General features: G+C 36.2%; 1 protein-coding gene across 9 annotated transcripts in view; it reads right to left on the reverse strand.

Annotated features, from left to right (window-relative positions):
- Nucleotides 1-25,174, reverse strand: part of L3mbtl4 (L3MBTL histone methyl-lysine binding protein 4) — a 458,743-nt gene that overhangs the window by 157,917 nt on the left and 275,652 nt on the right. For all 9 annotated transcript variants that reach the window (XM_078030356.1, XM_078030355.1, XM_078030359.1 and 6 more), the window contains one exon: nucleotides 11,574-11,676. In XM_078030356.1, the coding sequence (XP_077886482.1) occupies nucleotides 11,574-11,676 (103 nt within the window). The remainder of the gene's footprint in view (nucleotides 1-11,573; nucleotides 11,677-25,174) is intronic.

Raw genomic sequence — 25,174 nt, forward strand, 5'->3', positions numbered from 1 at the left:
CTCTATGTACCAAAGTGGAGGTAGGATTCAAGCAGCTTTTACTTTTTATTTTCTATGACAAATTATGTTTAACAACTACAGTTGTCTTGACAAGTCCCCTCCACCTATCCCCCCAGGTACGTGCGTGCGTGCGTGCGTGCGTGCGTGCGTGTGTGTGTGTGTGTGTGTGTGTGTGTGTGTGCATGTTTTAGAGATGGGAATAAAAATGTTACAATTTGAAAGAAATCCTGGAGATCACTCTGTGCTGGCTTTGCCTCAAGTAAGAATCCTTTCGGTAGTCTCCTTAACAGGGGATCATCTAGGCACAGCAGGTTGTGGGTAGTTACTATTATTTTCCCTTTCTGACCTTAAATCTTCCTCATCTACAAGTGAGAGGTATAATTCTAACTACCATTCCAGTTCTGCAGATGTATCTGGGGGAAAGGGGGAAAGCAGCAGATTAGCAGTTATAGGACACTGAGTTTAAAGTCAGCCCTACCAGTTACACGCTGTGCAATGATGGGAAGAGACTTTGTGCAAGACTCACATTTTGCACTTGTAAATAGGAATAATAAAACTTGCATTATATGACTGTGATATTATTAAAGAATGCATGTGAAAACATGTGGAAAGTGGTTAAATGACAGAAATACAACACAATACTATGATTCTCATTAATAGATGATGTAATCATTTCTTTACAAATGAAAAGACACCAACATTTAAACATCAAACCAAAATTCGTCCACTATATTGACTGTATGTAACTTCCCAAAATAAGTTGTACTTACAACAATATCCTATTTACCAAAGGAAGATTGGCCCTGGCTACATAATCTCCTTGGATTTTAGCCAGTATATTTTAATAGTGGATTTCATTTTCCAAAAATTAGGAAAACTGTCCCCAAGACAATTATATCTTTAGAACTAACATATAAGTAAAAAATACAGAGAGTGAAAAACTTCCTAGGCTTAGGGATATGTTTTCCTTGTGAAGAGAATAATCCATTTTAATTCATGCTTCAGAGTATGAAGTAACTGGGATAAATTCCTGAACATTTTGAGTAGTTCCAGGAGACCACAGAAGTTAATTATGTAATGATATAAATTTTTCCTGTACTTAGTAGATAATGGAAGGATCATTGATTTTTGACTCTTAAAACACCTTTAGGAAAAGGAATTACTCTGATCCAGTTGCTGTTACCAGCGATCAATTTACAGCTATGGGTCTTACTTTTGGAATGTGATTCTTGGACCAAGATATTTACATTTTAATAAATGGTGAAATGCATGTGTGAATGTTACATGCAATTTAGAATAAATCTTGTCTAGACAGTATGCTATAGATCTTAGAGAATTATGTTATTTGTCTCTTAATAAATACGATTACAGATATTTTTTAGTAGTTCCCCCATATTTGCAATTTCACTTTCTTTGGTTTTAGTTACCTGTATACAACTGTGGTCTGAAAATATCAGATGGAAAGTTCCAGATATAAACATTTAATAAGTAATAAATTTTTATTTAAATAAAATTTAAATAACAAATTAAAATTTAAATCTCATAAATCTTATGCAGTGTGATGAGATCATGTGCCATGCCTCTCTGTCCTACCCGGGATATGATGCATCCCTTTGTCCAACATCAAACCCACCTGTTAGTCACTTAGCCATCTCAGTTATCAGATTAACTGTCTCAGTGCTTGTATTCAAGTATGGCCACAAAGCATAAGACAGTAATGCTGGCAACTGGCACATGCAAAAAAGTTGTTGTAAAGTGCTTCGTTTAAGTGAAAAGTTCTCCACTTAAGGGAAAAAAAATGACACACTAAGGTTGTTAAGATCTTTGAAAGAATGAATTCCCAATTATGAAACTGTGAAGAAAACTTCATGGTAGTTTTGCTATTGTACCTCACATTGCACAGGTTATGACCACAGCATATTTAAGATGAAAATGGCACTGAATCAGAGTGGAAAACATTTACAGAACTGAGTTGTGATGGATGGCAATATGTTATGCCAGAAAGTGTTGCGCCTCCACTAAAACTTCAGTGAGAGGTCCCATGAAACAAGTGACACCAACCATTTATTGCCAAGTAAAAGATGGTTACACAGACTCCAAAATAGGGTTGAAACAAGAAATATGAAAATTAATGGAGGCTGCATCTACTGATGAATAAGCTGCTACATAAGGAGCCACATTTCTGGAAGAGTTCCATGCTATTGTTGTATCGGGCATCCATTGAGGGTTCGGAAATGCATCCCTTGTGGATAAGGGGGGACTACTATGACTAAAAAAGGAAGAAGAAATCACCTAGTTGAATCATCGTGCTCTGCAGTAGAAGAAACCAAGGCCCAGAGCTAATGTGAACTTAGCCTTTTTTCTACTACCTGGCATTATAAGGAGATTCTTTAATGACTTTTGCTTAATTGTTAAGCCGACCTGAAACTGTTATTTTGATACAATGAAATGGAAAAACAATACTTTTCATTCTAAAACATTAATGTGTTAGGGTCAACTAGTGTGTTAGCTCCTCCAAACTAGGAATTAGGCTTCTGAAATGATGGCAATATCTACTACAAACCAGATCTGCTTAAGGGTGGCACAGGATGGAGATTGAAAGAGACACAGAAACCAGGAAAGCTTGGGAGAAGGCATCATGCAATAACCACATGGAGAAACCTCAGTGGAGGTCTCACTAAGTGTTGACTAAGTGTTGAGAATATACATGCAGTGATTTACCCAGTGCTCAGAAAGGATGAAGAACTCAAAGTGATGAAGGAAAAGATGAGACAGGTTCAGGGGGATAAATTTCATTTAATAAAAATTTTGGAAATAAAAACACAGTTAAGATTGAAACAGTGTTAAAATATAGGGAGAAAATGATATTCTATAAAAAATAATTTTGGTCTAAAAAAGTAAAACAGGGGCTGGGGTTTTAGCTCAGTGGTGGAGTGCTTACCTCGCACATATGAGGCACCCGGTTCAATCCTCAATACCACATAAAAATAAATAAATAAAATAAATATATTGTGCCATCAACAACAAAAAATATTAAAAAACAAAACTGAAAATGGTATTATAGTAAATTTAATAAAAATAAAACCATAGATAAATAGATAGATAGATCAATCAATTGATTGATCTGGGGAAATTTAAAATTTTACACACACACAAACACACACACACACACACATACACACACACCCCAATCAGCTGACAGAAGATCTTGCCACCACAATTAAAACTGGAGGCTAAGAGGATGCAACATGGACAGAACTCTGAAAGAAAAAGAAGAATATCTGGGCACAAATTTCTATCTCATGTCAAATTCTTTTCATAGATGATATTTTCTTGTGTGTAAAGAATTTAAATATGACATACAAGCATCATAGGGAAATTAAAAAAAAACTTGAAAAAAAAGTGTGTCAGGACAAGGAGCAAAAGATGCTAAATAAAAAAAAAAAGCTGGACACTGTGGCTGAGAAGGACTGGAGATTACCACTGGAACCAGTAAACACATAAAAAATTAAGGTGCACAGTTGTTTTAAATATGATTGCAAAATATTCCCTCCCCCTTTTCCAACGATCTTCATCTCTAAACAGTTGAGAGGAAATTATAATGTACATAAAATAAAATTTACAGGGCATATTGGATTAGAGAAAAAAGAAAAACATTTAGCATTTCATCTTTCCCAAGAAAGCCAGAGATTAATATTTGAATGAATTTAAAAGTTAAGTAAAGGTAGGTTTGAGAATGTATTTGAAAACATTAGAATGACCACTAGAATAGTTATAAGCCTTCCTTCTAAAGCAGAATCTATCAACAACCAAAATGTTCTTTAAAAGGATGGAGGGAATGAAAGAAGAGAAGAAGGAGGGAGGGACTGATTCAGGAAGAAAGGAAGGAAAGGCAGGTTCTTTCCGAGTCTCACCACCAGCACCATCAACACCACCACCAGACCAAAATGTTTATGGCATAAAACAAGTTGGCAGATGTATAATTTTTGAAGTAATTGTAACAGTAATTGCAAATAGGTTAAACTCTGTTGTCAAAAACAGAAAAAGACTCAACAATTTTCTTTTTAAGATAGTTATATGGTTTTCTAAAATGCAAACCTAAATAAAAATAGGATACAGCTAAAAGTAATAGAAGAGGCAAGTGCTTTTTGAATATGCACATAGGCACGCAAAATGATTTTTTGGTGCTAATAATGAGACAAGGCAGAACTCAAGGGAAAAAACAGTAAGAAGAGTCATTTCTAACAAATACAGAATCCAGAAAACAAGACACAAAAGTCTTGAAGTTTACACACCAAAAATATAATGTCTGATGAATGTATCTGAGTAACTTTCAACAACATGAGAAACAAATGACAAAACGAATATTTGTTGACTGTACTCAGTTAAAAAAAATATGTGAGTACAATTATACTGAATACAAACAGGCAACATACACTGTTCTTGTCATTTGTTTTTAAACAATAAATCAAATAGTTTCTCAGAAAAAAAGCCTGGAAAATGAAACCTTTAATGCACATTAGCTTTGCTGATTAATTATAAATAGTTATTTACTTTTAAAGCTTCTCTATGCTATCCAAATATTAAAATATTACCCATGGGCTAGTCTGGTGATAAAATGGTGTCAATTTTAAAATAATGTGTACTATTTCTAATTATTAAGAGAATGAGTTGTCTTTTTTACATTTTACTGTGATTTTCATTTTTAAGATGATTTAAAGTAACCAGAGATCATCAGTTTGACTTTCCTTAATTTATGTGCTATAGTTTTCACAAAGAAATAAACTAAACCCTTGTCTGTTTTCATCATAATAGGGACACAGTTCATACAACTTTGGAAATTGATGTACTTTGGAATGCTGTACTTAAAAAATGCTTAAAATGTGTCAAAAATATAGCATCTTTGGAAAACAATGCTCTAGTTGCTGTAAAATGAAGGATTCCATATAGAATTTTCTTTAAAAAGATAGAAATGAACTGAATTGTCATATAATTATTCCCCAGTTCCATAAAATCAGACCTACACATTAGCCTTCAAAATTTTATAGTAATGGATAGAAGTAAAGACCCATTACTGATTTATGTCAAATTGCACCCTACTGTTGTGTATATCTAAAAACAATAAATAAAAAAATACCAGAAAAAAAGATTGAATGCAAGGAGCAAACAAACAAACAAAAATAACAAGGAAAACTCCAACCTTTATCAGACAGGTAAGACAAAACACTGTCTATCAAGTAAGAACAGGATGCAACAAAAAACAAAAAAGAAAAAAAGGATGTATTCACAAAACTGAAAAATATCACAGTATAATTAAAAACTTCAATTGAAGGATTGGAAGACAAAGTTGAGGAAACATTTCATATACCAGAACAAAAGACAAGGAGTTTAAAGCTATGCAAGAAAATTTCAAACATGTGTCTAGGAATATAAACAAAAAAGAAAGTGCTATCAAAGAAATACAATGAGACTGTTTCCCAGAAATAAAAGATGTACATTTCTAGATTGAAGCAATGAATGAAAAGAGGACCATTTCAGGATGTTAGTGATTCACAGAAAGTCCTACATGTTTCTGGAAGGATGTCATTCTTGCAGAGGGCGGAGGGAGTAGGGAGAGGGGAGAACAATCCTGCTATGTATTGAAATCTGAATAACTGTGGACTTCTCAACAACAAAAAGGTAAAATAACATGGAGTGATGCCTTCATTATTGTAAAAAAAAAAAGGGAAAGAAATTCCAATTGTAACTATACCCACAACTAAATTTTATGGCTAGGAAGCAAAGAATATTTTATACATACAAAAATATTACTTCTCACAAATCCCATCCCCAAAAGCCAGGAAAAGGAGAAAGTAAACAGGAAATAAAATTGTCAGAATTCAAGAGGCTCAGATCCCAGCCTCTGATGGAGGCTCCAAGAAAAGGAAATAAAGGGAGTCCCCAGAAGAGATAAAAGGCAGGAGGATTGCTGTGCAGCTGGCCTCAGTGAGAAACCAGAGCAGGCCCAAAGGAATGAGGGCTCCAGAAGGGTTACCCTATTGATAAATGGACCATCTGATGACAAGAGCTTTGGAGGTGAGAGAATTAAGCAAGAGGATTCTGAGGCTGCCCAGAGCAAAGGCTGAAAGGAGCCAAAGGTTAAACTGAGGAGTCTGTCCTCTTAGGTCACAGTGATGCAACCAATGGTGTTTGTTAAAAGTCAACCCCAGTGGCAGGAAGATAGCTGAGGAAATGTTCGCTTTTACAGAAAAAAGGCAACCTCTAAGATGGTGGAGGGAAGCATAAGAGGAGCCCAGGGATTTCCCAAATGCCACAATCGGAAGGAAGGCAAATGAAACAGATGAAACTATTACAAGTAAATTCAGAGCAACCAAATGAGAAATCTAAGAGCTGTGATTCCAATTCCTTCCATAAGGGGAGTCCCCCACCAAATCTCAGCAAGAGGCATTGACTATATAGGACAGTTTTGTTTGATTGTTTTTTTGTTGTTTTTTAAAACTGAATTGGTGCTGTTTATTATCTATTGTAGTAGTATTATCATTTTGTTTCAAAGGACCAACTCTTGGATGGTCTTAATAATTTACTTCCTTTTTTTAGTCTGTGTGTTGCAATCCATTCATTTTACCTTTTAATTAGGTATTCCTTGCATTTTTGTAATCATTTAAAAAATTCTTAGAGCTTTTTGAGTTTAATATTATATTTCCATTTTGTCTTAAATGAGTGGAATGTAAATTTTTTCTAAACCTACACAGAGTAATGCCCCCAAAATTTATCTCCTTAGTGTTCTCATTGCGCTACATCTAGATTTTCTGAGATTCAAAGTTAGGTTCTCTTTTGAGCCTATGATTACTAAAGCTACAGTTATAAATACTTTTCCATATATTCTAGGTGATATGATTTTTTTCTCAGCATTTTTTTCTTAATGCATTTTGATCAGAGAAAGGGTAAGAACTGTTTTCATTTTGAGAATTTATTGAGTTGTTTATAGCCTAACACTCAAGTTTTGCAAATTGCTTTTAAGCAGATTAATTTTGATTTTGCTTGAACTATATCTTTTAGTCAGTCTTCTTTTAGCAGGCTATTGAAAATCTGTACATCAGTGTGTCTTTTTGGCCTATTTAATAAACCCTTGTTTGCAATGGATGTGTTAAATATCCTTTTATTATTTTGTTTCTCTATATTTTATGCAGTCATATTTTGAGCAGCATGATACTGTATTATTTAGTGAGTAAAGATTTAGGTCTGTTGTAATCTCACAGAACTTGACATTTCCTATTGCAACAAGCTCCCATTCACAGATGAGGGAATTTAAACTAAGAATAAGGGGGCAATCTGCCACTGCCCCACATCACACAGTAAGAGGCAGGTCTGGATGTCCAACTCAGGCCAGTCTAAAGCCTTGAACATGAATACACACACACACACACACACACACACACACACACACACACACACACACACACACTTTCTCTGTCTCACACACAGGAACAGATAAAAAAGAAGAAAACATCTGAAATAATTTCCACCTTTTTCATCTGAGCTAACAAAATGATTCACAAGAATTACAAATAGAGGCTCAATTATGCTAGGTTTGCATAAGGAGCACCCAAAGTCATATTTGCTTCATTGGAGGCCCCATCTCTGGGCAGCACCTGCTCCTTTACAGATGCATTGGCAATATGTGCTCTGCCCCCACTTAAGTGCACTGGGGCCAGTGGCTCTCACACTGTGACAAGTAAATTACTTTTGTATACTTTATGACACAGAGATAGATAAAATCTTCCAGGGTCTGTGTTTTACTTATTTAGAAAAAACAACTTCATGTCTAATCCTGGACCTTGTTGTCATCTTTGAATATTTCTTTGTAAACAAATATACCTACTCCTTTTTTTCACAGTAAATTCATTTAAATAAAATGTAATTTGTGTGATAACTGAGTGCCAAAAGTTCTATTTTCATAAAGATAAGAACTAATGCAAGTTCTCTCAAATAATGGTTTATGTAGATTCTACATGAACTCCAGACAGACTTGAATATTACGGTTATTTCTTTATTTTAATAAAAACTAAAATAAATGTGTCTGAAATTTATTTGAGAAGTACTCACAGGTCTACCTGATTTATTAAACTGATACACTATTCCCAATTTTCTTTAGTGATATCTTGGTGTCACTGTTGCCCTTGTTAGCCATACAAAAAAGACATCAACAACGTACTTTAAGGAGACTGTTTACTTCCTTTCAAAACAGCAGGCTGAGTGGGAACCAGGAATTCGGACATGAAATGGTAAAACAACACTTACTTCTTGCAAGCACTTTATGGACTGGGAATATTTTACAGAAAAGAGACTGAAACAGCCACTTGGCTTCAAGTGAAGCCCTGCTTTCATGCTCACTCACCCCCAGGCTTTGGAAGCAGAAACCAACTACACACTTCAGTGATACTGGAGGGGCTTTCTATTTTTTCTTTTTCTTTTCTAAAATATAAAATTATATAGTAGAGATGAAACTACATAAGGCAATCTGTAGAAGGAAGGATCTATAGTAAAGGTCCATGTCTGTGACAGGAGAAAAAAAAGTTTGTTTTGGAATATGCAATTTAAATTTAAATTTAAATTCATTTAAATCCTTCAGGAAACTCAAGGTAGAAATGACCATCACACCACATCTAGGATTTGGGAGGATGAAGCAACATTAAAAAATCCTCACCTATTACTTACCATCTCTTAGACCCCCAGGAACAAAACATAATCATAACCTTGGGTGATTGAAGCTTTCTATCAGTCACGCATGTGTGTGTGTGTGTGTGTGTGTGTGTGTGTGTGTGTGTATCTCATCAGACACTACCAAGTGCTGAAGAACAATACTTTTAATCTTTTAGAGCCATGTAATATCTAGACTCCACTAATAGAAATAACATGAAAATGAACCCTGGAGATAATGCATGATATCAAAACAATTTTATCTAGTTAATTACAAGAGGTCATACACATAGTTATGTTCATAAATTAAGTTGGTTAAAAATGCTGATTAAATGCTTAAAGCAGGAGGAGAGATGTTCAGTGCTTACTACAGCTGACCTCCAATACCTGTGCCCCGCTCTCCAGTAACTGCCTTGTTGTTTGCACTAACTCCACCAGGAAACTTGTCTCCATTACTTGAATACAAAATAGTTTTAAATAGAATAAAAATCTATTTTGCATTTCCATTCATAGGTAACTTAGGATTTATTTACCTGATGATTTAAACTCCTTATAAATCTTATATATGCAATTCTGAAAAATATATAGTTCTTGAATTCATCTTTTCTAATCTAAAGAGAAGCTAATTGAGGGTACTCACTGCTTTTTCATTTTTCACTTCTGAAGCCCTGGAGTCATTATGGTTTGAACAATCTGCTCTTACTTACATGATCTGCTCTGTCCTACTGAGGTCTCAGCTGAACAAGAGCCATCACCCAGTCATAAGGCATCTCCCCAAGCAGCTCTGTGCATCTGTGAGGTCTTCAGTTAGGGTAGGGTCTCACACTCCTGGCTTCCTCACAATGTCTTTGGTTTTTTCATTTTTTCCCCTCTGAACCTCATACAATGCTTTTCTTTAAACTCTTCCTTATTTTTATGTTCTTCTAGTTATTCATAAGTTCTAAGCCCAACTTTTAGAGACTACTTGTTAGATAAAACATGTCAAATAGTCTCAATACTATTGATAATGAGATGACAGAAATAAGAACATCAACCAGGCTCTAATTATGTCTACAGAGGAGCAAGAGTTCAGAGAAGAGTCTGGAACAGGTTAGAACATGCCCTCTAGAAATCTGTTCACAGTTCAGAATCCAGTCAGGAAAGGTGAATCACAGAATAGCGAGGGAGGCAAGTCAGCTCTGATGAAGTGGAAAAGAGGCTTTAGTGAGCCGCCGGGCAGCCTGAAGGGGCTGTCTAGGGAGGACAGCTTTGCCAGAGGGAATCTCAGGGAGTGCTAAGGAACAGAAGAACTGCAAAATTATGTTCCAGCTAACTTTGAGAAGAATGACCCACATGTTGAAGGAGGCATTAAGATGTCCAGTTATTTCACCTGGAAATACCTGTCATTCAGAAGTCCACAAAGAGAAGGTGAAATGTGCTAGACTTTCTCAGAGATGCCTAACAGAACTCTGCAATGGTGGAAAGTTTAGAGAACACCACAGCTGTGCCATCCCAATACAGTAGCCACTAACCACATGTGGCTGCTGAACATCTGAAAAATAGAAAGTGTGACTGAGAGACTAAAGTTTTAACATCATAGCTTTCCAGAATTGCAACCCCTGATAAAGCAAGGACTTCTCATTCTGCATTTAGATCTCTTTTATTTGAACAAAAGTTTTCTGCTTACATGTAATACTACTTATTCTTTTCTCGTTAAACTTATCTGTGATGCTTTTTTTTATAAATTTTTTTTTATAAATTTTATAATTACTGGACTAATTTTATGTCAGTTCTTTTGGGTTTTAGTCTATCCATTATCGGTTATAGTTTGGATCTAGAAATATCTCCACAAAAGCGCATATTTTGAAAGCATGATTCTCCAATGTAGTAAGATTCAGAGGTGGGGCTTTTAGGCAGTGATTAGGGATATAACCTCATAAGTAGATTAATCCATTTCATGGCTTAATAATTTGAATGCACTACTGGTTGGTAACTGTAGGCATGTGGGCACGGATGGAGGTAGTAGGTCACTAGGGATATGGCATTGAAATCTGTCACTGGCTGCTTCCTCTCTGCGTTTTGGTTGCTATGAGCCTGGGCAGCACCCTTTGGCCACACACTACCATCAAGATGTTCTGCCTCACCTCAGGCCCAGAGCGACTGAGTTGGCTGACCATCAACTGAGTCTTCTGAAACTGTGAGCCCAAAGTAAACTTTTCCTCCTCTAATTTTTTCTTGTCAGATATTTTGGTCATTGTGATGAAAAGCCATTCTGTTACTGGATCATCAATATGAATAATGTGTCTATGCATCATTTTACCAATTGATGAGGACAGAAAAAGTAGTAAAGACTTGTGTATTTACCTGTATTTATTTTGTCTTATAAGAACCATCTGCTCCATGTTATATTAAAATATTTAAAACATAGACATAAACTTCACACTTACTTTCTATTCTTTCACAGATTTAGCTCTTCTCCAAATGAATAAGAGAGAAAAAGCAACAGAGGTAAGGTGAAAACAAGGGGAAAAAACAAGAGGCTCTAGAATTCTCTGGAAGAAAACTAGCCTCAGAAGGGGTATGGAGATGATTCAGAACAGGGGTGGGATGTAGGGAGGTGAGTGTATCAGAGCATATGCAGTTACTAGGAAAACCACCAGAGAGCAGAGATTCAGGGATGTGATGTAAATCTGGGAAATACTTCAGGAGTCCAAGAAGACTCTAGAAGGGCATAAGAAGGCAGATAACAGGAAAGATGGGCCTTAGTTATAGAGAAGGGAGTAGGATGGGGGAAGCTGCATTCAGGAGATTCATTTATGATGCTACATGAAGTAGCCAATCTGCATAATGTTCTCATTCATCCCTAAAATAATTTAAGTAAGAAAAAATTTTACCTGTGATGTCCTGAATAACGTGGACCACGGATATGACCTATTCCTCGGCACCCAGGTGTAGGACAAACAGCTTGACCTGGAAGGATTTTCACATCATTTGCTCCTTCAGGAAGTAAAAGAACATACCTTAAAAACACCCTCATTAAAGAACTGGAGAGACTAAAATATGTACATGATGTTAATTGATACTTTACAAATGAAAAACAAACTATCACCCAAAAAACCCACTTATTGAGTACTTGATATTTTATAAATTGATTTAGCAGAAAACACCATGGTATAATAAATAATACTCACAACAAAATTAATATTAAAGGAGAAAATGAATCAGCATTGAAGAAATTGAAACAAATGGATGTGAGGACATTCACTTATTCTTTCAGATATTAATTATACAGATACAGATATTAATTATAGCAAAGGGAATATAGCCACAAGCTGAGATGGGAACACATGACAGCCCACAGGCAAACTGGCCATGGTCGGCTGACTCAAGACCAAGGCCTAACCCAAGTGGCAGTCAAAGCTCAACTGAAAAAGGACTGACATCACACTGCACCCCCACCCCAAGCCACACTACTCTACACTACCCTACACAACAGCACTCTTCTCCAACCACTCCAGGCCAGAGATGAATTCTGACAACCTCAAGAGGCCATCTACCCCTAAAGGTTAATAGGATTAAAAACCCCCAAGCCCTGTTCAATGATATGATTTTCCTCACTCTTCCCCCATCCCCAAACACACACACACACACACACACACACACACACACACACACACACACACACCCCACACACCAATATCAACTTTTGAAATGCTCCACCCCTTACCTTCCAGGCCTGACAACCCCATACCTCCCTTTCTCCTTAACAAACTGTTTCTTTGTTGAGTTATTTTCTCCATCTCCCAGCTCTACTCTCATCCAGCTGTTGGCTCACTGCAGCCACAGTCTTCTTCAAGAAAACCCCTTCATTTTCTTCAAAAAATATGCTCTTTTCCATCCAGTGCCTCTCCTGAACCTCACTTCTAAGACTCCTGTTCTTCCAAGGCTGGTGATAAGGACTCCACCATCTGCTTCTCCTCTCATCTATCTGTTTGGGTCATCCCAAGCCACTCAGGCAAGACTCTTGCACCATGTTACCTTGTTCCTACTATGCCCCCTCTTCAAACATCAGCTCAGGTGAGCTCATCAGCCTCACAGGCATCCCATCCACCATGTCACCCCATCATGAACCTGCTCATCTCCAGTGGTCTCTCCCTGAATCCATCAGGTCACACACACAAATAATATGATCTGAGTCCTGTCATCACCCCAAATATCCCTATTTCTAAACTCTCTGAACCAATACCCCATCTCATTACAAGTTATGTCCTTCTACACTGCTACTCACATGCCCAAACTCTGATGATGTTTTTAACATGGATGGAATTTCCAGGGCACTAATTTCTCTTCTATTCTGTTCTAATTTAAATTCTATCAACCATTCTTTGACTCTCTATTGCAAGGAATTTAAATTCCTCTGCCCCTCTGACTTTTTAATTACACCTGGCTGTGTTAGGGGGAGTCAATCGTGATGTATCAACTGAACCCTGTGTTTTGTACAGTTCTCCTGGGAAAAAATTGCACATAGTACTGACTAGTTGTTTAAAATACACTAATCTCCAAATCTCCCACTAACCACCTCCCATTGGCAGTTTGCTTGCTGCAAACTGAGAAAATAGGAGGCAGCAGAGAGGGGCTTTGTCCTCTCCTACCCAGGGCCCTCATTTCTCTCTTCCTGTTCATTAAAATGTAGGAGGAATTTTCCCTTCTACAAAGCAAACACCTCCCCAATAATGTTTGGATCGCATTGCGTTCCCATTCTCCTGGATCTTTAGGCTGTCATTTTGATTAATTGACCAACATTCAAATATATTCCTATTTCATGCATTATTTTAAAAAATGACCCAAAACCCCCAAAACACAGGATCCCATAATTCTCTAAGAGTTGCTATTGACTCTTGCCCCTTAGTCAAAATTCTTGAAGGAATAATCTCTATTTCTTCACCTCACTTCTCTTACACATGGATTTATTTCCATGATCACTAATGACCTCTATATTCCAAGCCTCTGTGCTGCTGAGTATGTATCATACATGATGTCCTGGGAGCCATCTCCTTTGTGAATTGTTACTGTCCACCGACTTTGGTGACAACACATTCTGACAGTTTCCCTTCTGCATATAAACATTCTTTGGTAATTTCCTTTGCCAGGTTTTCCTCCTCTATTTAACTTTAAAATCTCAGAAAACTTCCTCACGGTTTGCTCTTAAGTCATCCATTCCAAAGCTTCATTTCCTAACTGTATTCCATAGATGTTCACACACCATAGTCCAAATATCTTTTTCTAAGTTCCATCTGACATCCCCCCCGGGATCTCTTAAGTCATTTCAAATGTGATATGTCCAAACTGAATTCATAAGCTTGCCCCCAACCTTTTTTTCCCCTCTAGCTGCTGAGTTCAATAAATTGCATCACAATCCATACCAGAAACCCTAGGTACCTGACATTCCTCTTTTTCAGTTCACAGCATCTCTACTGTCACTCAAACTCTATTCTCTTAAATATCTCCTTAACTTGCTAATGTATCTCCATCACCACTATTGATCTAATCCATGTCATCATCATCTGCATGGAAATCTTCACTAGCTCTCTCATCCCAATCTATTTCAGTGATACTTTCAAACTGCAAATCGAATCTTAGCACCTTTAAATGACTTCTCATTGCAGTTAGAACTAAGTCCCTAGATCTGGTTCTTATGGATAGCTAACTGGATTTAACTGGATTTTTCTCCTTATTCAACATTCTTCATTCATACTGGTTCCTTGAGCCTGCAAGTTCTTTCACAACTCAGGGCATTTACATGGCGGAATGAGTGTCCAATTGTTACCTTGGGTAACTCTAGTTACCTATACAGTCACAGCTTATATTTCACTTCCTCAAGCAAACTTCAAAGAAGTGGTTAGGTCCTCATTTTATACAGCATTTACCTCAACCACAAATTAAATGAGTATTTGTTTAATGCCTATCTCTCTTATTAGATTGTAAATTGCAAGCCAGAATCTACTTCACTGTGTGTCATCATTATCTAGTCTAACACATAATTAGTGTTCAGTGAGTGCTTACTGAATGCATAGGGGAATATTCCCCAGTTGTTCCCTTGTGGTGCTCATAGGCTAGTAGAGAGGCTCAATATAAACCAGAAATTACCATTATAGTCTGATTATGCTACATGAAAGTCTCAACTAAAGTTAGCTCCCAATGTATGGTGATAACAGAAAAATATTCAAATCTTAAATATAATTCATTACATTTACTGAACAATAAGAAAGTATATCTGAGACACTTATGCTCTTATGACTTTGTGAAACACCTTGAGGGATAGAGAAAAATAAAGAGTTGCTTTTATCCAGAGGCAGTTTTTGGAAACAGCTTAGAAACAAATTTTAAATCAATCAGAGGAATAGATGTCCCAAATTAGGAAATATGCTGTGTTACAGTAAATGAAAGAAATGAAATGAAATGAAATGAAAGAAATGAAAGAAGTACAGGTTCAACTTTTCTGCATCTCATGACATGCTGCCACGACACCAACATAAAAGTTTAAAATTTTAAACCCACAGCTAATCAACCAACCAAATACTCCCATCAGTCAGCCCAGATACAATTCTGTAGACAATATTCCACACACAGTGAACGCTACTTAATATTATGCTCAGTACTATTTTAATAAACTTGATTAGATTAAGGATTAACATGATATTTGCAATATTTATCTCCAGATCCCTGATGGGTCCCACAATTCTACTCTTATTAAAGCTGGGAGGAGAGGTCTGACCTCCACACTAGAACAGGAACCATCACATTAAAAACCTCAACAAGGGACATAACAAAGCAGGATTCAAAGACAATATGAACTAAAAATGAGGAGAGCCAAACCATTTCCTCGTTAATTCTGAATGATGAAGTATAATGAGTTGATTCAACGGTGAGTTATATCAAGAATCATAAACTGGGGAAAAGGAATTGGTAAATTCTACAACAGTTCACATTACTGCCATTAAGATAAAGGGAACCTATGAGCAAAGTAATGTTTTTTTTAAAAAAAATAATAATCACATTTTTGCCAAGAACATCTTACTTGTAATTTGGACATTTAGAGAATTAGGTCTGTAGAGAAAAAAATGTTCTCATCTCAAAATTATTTCTTCAGAGACTGTCCCCGAACTCCTTACCATTTTTTGCCTTCTTTTTTTTTTTACCACTTTCCCTGAGATTATGCTAATTTGTGGGCATGTCATCTGTTTCCCTGAAGTAGAAGGAGGATGTCTGCCTCATCTAACTTGTTTACATTGCATCCCAAGCACCTGCAAAAGCAGTGATTGGCACATGGTAGATATTCAGTGTGTATTTGAATAAATGATAACAATACCTATAACCATCATTTTGATAGATTCTTAGCTGTGAATAATCACTATTTTATTCTATTTTTAGGCTTATCTAAAATCAATCCCTGACCTTCTATTTTCAAGTACGTGAGCCACTCACTCTATCAGGCAGCATGAATGTCTTCTGATTTATTCCAAGTCTTCAATGAAAAATTTTACTCAGGTGGGAGTAAATCTAAAGGCAAATTTTTTGTTTGTTTGTTTGTTTGTTTGTTTCAAGGACTAAAAAGAAACAAAAAATTCCCAATAAACTAGATATTACCTGAATGACAAATAATGCCTTATTCTAACATGAGAAGGTATAAAGAAGTCCTCCTGTTATTCCCATTCACAGGGCAATCCACATTTGCTGGGAGCAGCCAGGGCAGACACTGGTTTTGCTGCTCAATATTCATTCTCTCCTTCCTTGTTAAACAAAAGGCAGCAATATGCCCAACTAAAAATGTCATTTGACTGCCCAGAACAATGAGACCTCAGGGAAAGAGTTGCAGGGATGTCTCTAAATGCTTTTATTTCCTATGAAAGGGGTGAAAGAGAGGCTGGGCACTGCTTTGCCCTTTTCACCTTTATTTGAACTTCCTGGTGACATGAGGTGTAAAGCTCAAGAGGAATAAACATAAGAAGAAATGCAAAAATGTTGAGGGAGGAAGATGGACAGAGCTTGAACCCAGGACGTTGCCAGCCTTGGACCCACTGAACTAGAGTTCTGTCATGAAGGAAAAACAGCCCCCTCTTTTCTGTTGTAAACAGATCTTGTGTTACTACCAAATGAAAACTCCCTAGGCTGAAACAGCAACTTCAGTTTTCCCTTTTGTGAAATCAAGCAATTGTTCTGAAAACAAAACAACAATAACAAAAAACTAGAGTTGCAAGTAGGCATTAGATCTTTTCTCGTGAAAAGATGATTTTATGTATGACATCAAGGCAAAAATCAAGAAATAAAAGAAATTGCAGTGATCACTAGAAATGACAAAAGAAACTGTCCTTATTTCCAATGGTCCTAATTGGTGAGTGTGAGTGATGTAAATGAAAGACTTTCTGTTTCACCCAGAATGGCTGAGATTATTTCCCTCCTTCTGAGTAGGGATCAATCTCCTCATAGTTAGTGTGTCTGGAGAAGAGCTGACCCAGAGCAGAATGATAATACTGTCATTGATTGAAGCAAATGAAGAGAATCTATTTGTTTAAATAAATAACTGAATTCCAGACTGATGTTGGCCAGCATTGGAAAGCAAGGATCAAGCTACAGACCTCTCATCCTTATTTCAATACTAATTACTCACTGCTGGGGGCTGGGGGAGCATTCATTTCAATCTGAATCACTCAGCAAGTTTTTTTTTTAATAGAGAAAATGATATTAGCATTGAGTAGTATATCCACTAGGATACATAAACTATGCTTCTTTGAAAAAGGAAAGACATTTAATTGTGCCTAATAACTGACAAGGTAAGTGTTTTAATTCTTATTTTTAAAATAAAAATCACCAATGAGCAGGCGTGGTGGCACACACCTGCCTGTAATCCCAGTGACTCAGGAGGCTGAGGGAGGAGGATAGTGAGTTCAAAGCCAGACTCAGCAACTTAGCGAGGCAATTAGCAACTCAGTGAGACCCTGTTTCTAAATAAAATATAAAAAAGGGCTTGTAATGTGGCTCAGTGGTTAAGCACACCTGGTTTCAATCCCTGGTAACCCCCCCCCACACACACACAATCAAACAACAACAACAAAAAATACCAATGAAGGCTATTCATTTACTTGAAAAGATAGTGAGTGTCTGTTATGAGTCAGAAAATATTGTTTGCAGCCACCCTAACAGAAAGATCCCACCCCTTGAAACTTACTTTCTGGTGCCAAAGGTAGAAGTGAGGAGGCCTGGGGGGTGGGCAAGGAAAGAAGATGAAATAATAAGTCTAACATGGTGTCACAGTGTCAGACAGTGAGGGTGGTATGCGATCACATACTCTGGGGTAAAGAGAAGAAAGTGATAGAGTGGCTACAGTATTTGAGTCAGCTTTCCATCACTGTTACAAAATACCTGAGAAATACTTCTTACAAAAGGAAAGATTCATTTTGGCTGGGTTTTAGAAGTTTCAGTCCATGGTTAGAAGGCTCCATTGTTTCTGGGCCTGTGGTGAGGCAGAACATCATGGCAGAAGGGTATGAAGGAACAAAGCTGCTTACTTCATGGTAGTCAGAAGCATAGAGAGGAGGGGCAAAGAACAAGTTCAAGTCCTCAGTTGCACTTGCCCAAGGACCTACTCCCTTCAACTAGGCCCTACCTTCCTACAGTTTCCATCATTTCCCAACTCAGCTATGAATTCTTCAATGAATTAATCCACTGATAAGTCAGAGCCCTTATTATCCAATCAATTCCCCAAAGCCCCACCTCTGAACATTTCTGTATTAGAGGACAAGCCTTCAGCACATCTGCTTTTGGAGGACAATCTAGATCCAAACCATAATATATGGGGATGCTTTCTAAGGCAGAGTGGTCGAGGAAGACATCCTGACATTTGTGCAGAATCCTCAAATCAGTGAAAGTACAGACCATTCTAGGACACCAGCATCAGGCCATGAGGTGGACAGTACAAAGGGTGGTGAGCTGAGATCACATGACCCAAAGAGGAAGCATCTCCCTTTATTCTGGTTTTGATGGGAGACATCAAAAGTAGTGAATGCAGAGTGGATTGATGAGAACATACCTACTGAGGCCCTCTCCCTTGAGAAACATTTATTTACTTCCTCTACTGGAAATGTGTAAAGGGCTTGAGATAAGCTCTGCACTGTGAAAGGTGCCAGTGGTGACCTCTGAGTGTCAATGTATAGTAGACATAAGAGATCCCATGGTGGGTTGGCATCAATGAAGAAAAGCCTCAGGACTGAATTCAGCATCTATCAATGGATGAATGGATAAGGAAGATGTGATATATATACACAATGGAGATTTGTTCAGCCATGAAGAAAAATAAAATTATGTCATTGGCAGGAAAATGGATTGAACTAGAGACTATTAGGTTAAGCGAAATAAGCCAAATTTAGGTCAAATGTTGTTGCATATTTTCTCTCATATGTGGACACCAGAGAAGAAAAAGGAAAAGATGGTTTGGAGGAAATCTTATAAAAATCAAAGGGATATCAGTAAAGAAAAAAGTGTCAGGGAAAGAAAAGTACTGGGGAAGGAAGGGAAATATAGCATGTCAAGGAGGGAGTCACTAGCTGGGTACCCTGCTGCCAAGAAATCAAGACTGATACACAGGACATTGGGCTGCAATGTCCTAGGTAGGCAAGGATGTAATGGCTGTAAAAATGTTTTGTGAAAAGATATGAACAAGACTGATGAAAGTTCAAGGGAGAATGAATGAGATTAAGGGGGAATGCTAGTGTTTAAACAACTTTTTTGAGAAGTTTTTATATAAAAGTGCTTATAAAAAATAGGATTATGGCCAAAAAACAATTTTGTTATTGTTTTTGGTGCAGTGATGATGAGGATGTTTCATTAGAGTGAAACTAGGCCATGTAGACTTTTTCATTGGAAAAATTAGTGTGAACATGGTGAGTGATAGGACTGGTCCAAGTGAGAAAGGCTGTGGCCAGGAAGGGAGGCCAAGCAGAGGTGAAGAGATGAAGGGGCTAGTAGACTCCTTGGTGGGAGGAAGATAAATGTCTCTGCTCAGAGCTTTTATTTTCTCAGCAAAACAGGCAATGAGGTTAGCAGCTATGATTGAGAATGACGCAGGGAAGCAAAAGTATTAAATCTAGAACTAAAATAAATAAATAAAATTCTTCAAATATACATAAGTCCCCTTTTAAAATAATTAAGCTTTGATGACCTTTATTTTAAATTGGAAAACGTTAGCATAGATTCTGTTTTTCCCCACCTTGCCCCATCTAGTAAATTTATATTGAAGTTTTCATATAAGATTTAATGAAATAATTACCTTTGAAGGTTGGAGAATGCAAATAATAAGCAATATATTTAAAACTGAAATTATAGGTTAATCATACCTATTCTCCAACTCCTAATGAAATTAGGATAATAAATACCCATTGCTGGGTTTCCGCTTGTCATATTTTATATGTGAAATAAATACAACAATAATTCTGTGAAATGGAACTGCAAAAAATAATAACAAAGGTTCTTAAAATGTGAATTTTATACTTATTTGGTGATCTACAGAAGCCTTTAAAGGCCAACAACAGAAATACTAGTAGAGGTAATCTAACCATCTACCTAATGTAGGAAAAGCAGTTAGAAAATTGGTAGACTTGAAGATCAGTGAATATAATAATAGCACTCATCCACCATGCAGAAACAATTATGTGTTAAGAAAAGAGTACAAAAACAATGGTTTTCTAAAACTCCTTTCCACAGATCTGTCAGAACTTGCAAACAGTTAAGGCAAAAAGAGAACACGTTTTATTGGGCTTTTCTTATTATTTAAGGGAAGACAGAGGGCCACTTCTTTAGTAAAGATCTGGCAAATACTTTCTTAGCAAAGCATAGTAAAATGCATTTATTACAGATTGGGTTTTAAAAAAGAGACAATAATAAAGTGGATAACTTGTTCCTAGACAAAGATGACTACATGTACAAATACAATATGGGGAGACCAGAAACTAAAGGAAATGAAGTGATTTGACTTGCAGGGCATCTGAGATGGGGCTGTGTATTGGCATGAGCTGTAAGGATTGTGGACAAGATAGTACACAAGATTCATGCATCTTTTTAAGTGATAAATCTGAATATAACATCATTAATGAGTAAGGGGAAACAATGTAGGTTTCAATTTGACCTATTTCTTCATTAAACATGTCACATTAACATTATTAAAGGATTTATACCATGATATATACATCAACTATTTAAATCACAAAATTAGGCTTTTCAAAATATATTACAGAGCAGTAAAGGTCTTCTTAGAAACATTTATTACCCAGTCTCTGACCTTATAAAACCAGGAGGAAAGGGCCTTCTGCAGATCTACAACAAGGATAGAATAGTAAGAAGCCATATAGATAGCAAAGAAGCACAGAATCCAAAGAGTAAAAAAAAAAAAAAAAACAAAAAAAAAACTTTCAGGATTATTAGCACACACCAAAAAATTGGTTTACCTCTAAGGAAATTAAACTGAATTAAACCCACTTCAATCTGATAACCTCCCTTGAAAAACTGAGAAGCAAATATGGCATCCATAGTATTCAACATTAAGAGTACTCTACTAGACATTCCTAGCTCATTTTTTTCATTATTTTTAAGAAAGAAGAACCTGTGATCAACATATATGCATTTGTCTTTTAAGCTTAATGTTGGATAAACATTCTCAATGTTTTATAGAAAAAAAATGCTATTACAAAACAGAAACTACTTCCTTTGCCCTAAAATTCTTTTAGCCTTCTATATGAAATTGGTTATTAAAAACAAAAAACAGTGTTGGGGTTGTGGCTCAGCGGCAGAGCACTCGCCTCACACGTGTGAGACCCTGGGTTTGATCCTCAGCACCACATAAAAATAAATAAATAAAATAAAGGTATTATGTCCAACTACAACTAAAAAATAAATATTAAAAAAAACCTAAAAAACAAAAAAACAAATTTGCAACTTGGTTTAGTGTAAATGTATATGCCCATCTCACCTAAATTCACTGAAATTATGGGTTTTTCAAATGCTGCAAAACTACTAGCCTTCTTTTATCGATTCTCTTTATTCTCTCATTCATTTTCTCATTCCTCCTCCCACCCAGTCCCTTCCTCCCTCCCTTCACATTGCCTACACAAGATGAGACTGAACTCAACCCAAAGGATGATAACTTGTGTCCCCCTTATTCTTAGGATTTCTATTACTCATATAAAGGAGACAAGGTCAGGCTTAAAACTGTAAGCATAACATGGTAGCTTGCAAATTGCTTTTGAGTTTTCCCTTTTGCTGAAAGAGAAAGTTAGTAAATCCAATTTCACTGATGTCATTACATATCTTTTCTGACTAAAGAAACAAACTGACTACTTCTGATAGAAATGTCATCTGTTCCCTTAATAAAACCAAACAGATGTAAACATAGAAGTTATTTAGAAGACTACACATTCTTTATAATGCCAAAACTTCCAAAGTAGGGACACAAAAAGTGCATCTGGAGCATTAAGTATAGTGCCTGAGAGTCTTCTCTACAGGTTAACTTAGCATGGCTACAATGAAGAGTTTTTATGTATGTGTGTAGTGGCAGTGGTGCATGCCTGCAATCCTAGAGAATTCTAGGACAGCTGGGAAACCTAGTGACATCTCATCTTTTTTTTTTTTTTAAGAGTTTTCATGCCCAATAAGCTGTTGGCTATTCTTAATGGAAAATGTCAGAAGTCATTTGAAAACCTCTTTAGATTTGTGTCTCTGTGTGTATAAATTATAATTCTATCTCTCCCAATGGCTTCTCACTAAACCTAACTCTACAATTAATTTACTCCCTATTGAACTACCTGTAAGTATAATTTCTCCATGGAAGGAAATGCTCCACCCCATAGATGCCTCAATGAAGTAAAGAAGCAGCTGCTTCTCCCGCTATACTCCTGCAGTAGTTTATTCACTGGTGGGTTTGAATTTGTCTTGATTATAGCATTGGGGGAGAGAATAAGCCCTTATGACTGTGTCAAGCAAGTAGACGCGATTCATTATATTTTCCATATATTTCCTGATCAAGACAGCAAATCATAATGCTCACATTCATTGTCAATATAAAAGCACTTTACTTGGAAAAAGACAGTTCCCATCACACCATTTAACTATTCAAACTATAACTTGTCTGCGGTGTGTGAGTGTCCACAGTGCAGTACCGCCTCAAGATGGTCTAATATTAGGTCAATTTATATATATATATATATCTATCTATATATATATATATATATATATATAGATATAGATATAGATATATACACACACACACACATATATAACATATACAATATATACTATATATATTATATATGTTGATACATACAATATAAGACAAAATATATATATATATATATATATATATATATATATATATATATATACACACACACACTAGACAATAATATAGCAGGCTCTGTCAGGTCAGACACCATGAACACAACAGGGTTAAGCGTAGGAGGCTACCAGAAGGATGGAGACATATAGAACTGGAAAAAAGACCCAATAATGTTTAAATATGTAAATTTATGGGTCACATAAAATCAGACTTCTAGAAGTAAGCTTGTGAATCTTATTTCTTAAGTGTTCTCCATCCACTTTATAAGCCAGGAACCTGATCTAACTACTTAGTTTTGTAAGTGAGCAAAGAGTGATTTAGAAATTCTAATAATTTAATCCAAGCTCATAAATCACATTGTGGTAGTTAGGACAAAAACTCAAGTTTCCTAGTTTGCAGATCTATGCTCTTTTGATTCTCCTGGGCTATACAATAAACAACCCTATCATTATTTTTTTAAAGTTTAAGTTACTTAATTGACAATGACTATATATATTACAGATGTGAGAATTTGATATCCATATATACATTCCATAATAGTTATCACAATCAAATTAACATATCACCACCCATACTATACATTAGATCCCCAGAACTTGTTCATCTTACAACTTAAAGTCTGTATCCTTTGACCAAAAGCTCTCCATTTGCTGCCCTTCCCAGTCCCTGATAACCACTCTTCTACTTTCTGAGTGCAACTTTTTAATTTACATAAAGTCAAGTGCAACTTTTTAGTTTACATAAAGTCACATTCTGACAAATGGGATGTTAGGCAATTTCACTGTTGTGCAAACATTATAGAGTACACTTACATAAGCCTAGATGGTCTAGGCCAGTGACTCAACGTGACTTCTTGATGCAATCAAGAGATGTGGCTATCATGATATGTGTGAGGCTGTTGCCAGAATAACACAGAAAACTGTTTGTAAATAGGAATACACTCTAAAGTAACTATAAAATGTATGGTAAATACATAAACCCATCATATAGCCAGTTATTAACATTACTAAGTATTATGTGGTATACATAACTGTAAGTGCTATATACTTTTATACAACTCCAGTTCAGTAGGGACACTTGCACCAGTTTCCCCCATGAATGTATAATTAATGTACTGTGCTACAATGTTACCATGGCTATGCCATCATCAGGCATTAAGGCTTTTTCATCTCCATTATAATCTGATGTAACCTATATGCAGTTCACTGTTGATCAGAGTTATTATGCAGGGCATGACTATGTAAGTGAGATTATATGGTATCTGTCTTCCTAGCTGATTTCACAATATAATGTTCTATAGGATCATCCATAGTGTTGTGAATGACACGATTTCCTTTTTTTTTTTAAATCGGTGAGAAGTTTACCATTGTGTACACACATACCACAAGTTCTTTGATGGTGGATGCAAAAATGCTTTTCCTATCTTTGCATTGCTGAATAATGCTTCAATGAACATAGAGGGACAGGCCTCTTTTCGAAAAACTGATTTCATCTTGTTGGAATATACAATCAGAAGAGGGACTGCTGGGTCATATGCGAGTTCTATTTTTAATTTCTTTCTTAAAATTTACTTTAGTTGTAAAAGAACACAATACCTTTTATTTATTTATATTGATGTCATGCTTAGGATCAAACTCAGGGCCTCACATGTGCTAGGCAAGTGCTTTATAACTGAGCTACAACCCCAGCGCTATTTTTCTTTCCTTAAGGAACCTTCAAATTGTTTTTCATAATGGCTATTCTAGTTTATGTTCCATCAACAGTGTGCAAGGATTCCCTTTCCTCTACAACCTGGTCAACACTAGTTATCTTTTGTATTTTTGATAACAGTCATTCTAAAAGATATAAAAGGATATCTTACTATAGTTTTGACTTGTATTTCTCTGATAAGTGGATATTGTGGACCTATTCATATATTTATGGTCACCTGCACACCTTCTTTGGAAAAATCTATTCAGATCCTTTGCCATTTTTTATTGCATTGTTAGTTTTTATGATATTGAATTATGTCAGTTCCTTATACATATGGACATTAACCTCTTATCAGGTGTATGGTTTGTAATATTTCTTCCCATTCTATAGGTTGAGTCTTCACACTGTTGACTATATCCTATG

This window comes from Ictidomys tridecemlineatus, chromosome 13, assembly GCF_052094955.1.
Source record: "Ictidomys tridecemlineatus isolate mIctTri1 chromosome 13, mIctTri1.hap1, whole genome shotgun sequence".
In the NCBI taxonomy this organism is placed as follows: domain Eukaryota; kingdom Metazoa; phylum Chordata; class Mammalia; order Rodentia; family Sciuridae; genus Ictidomys; species Ictidomys tridecemlineatus.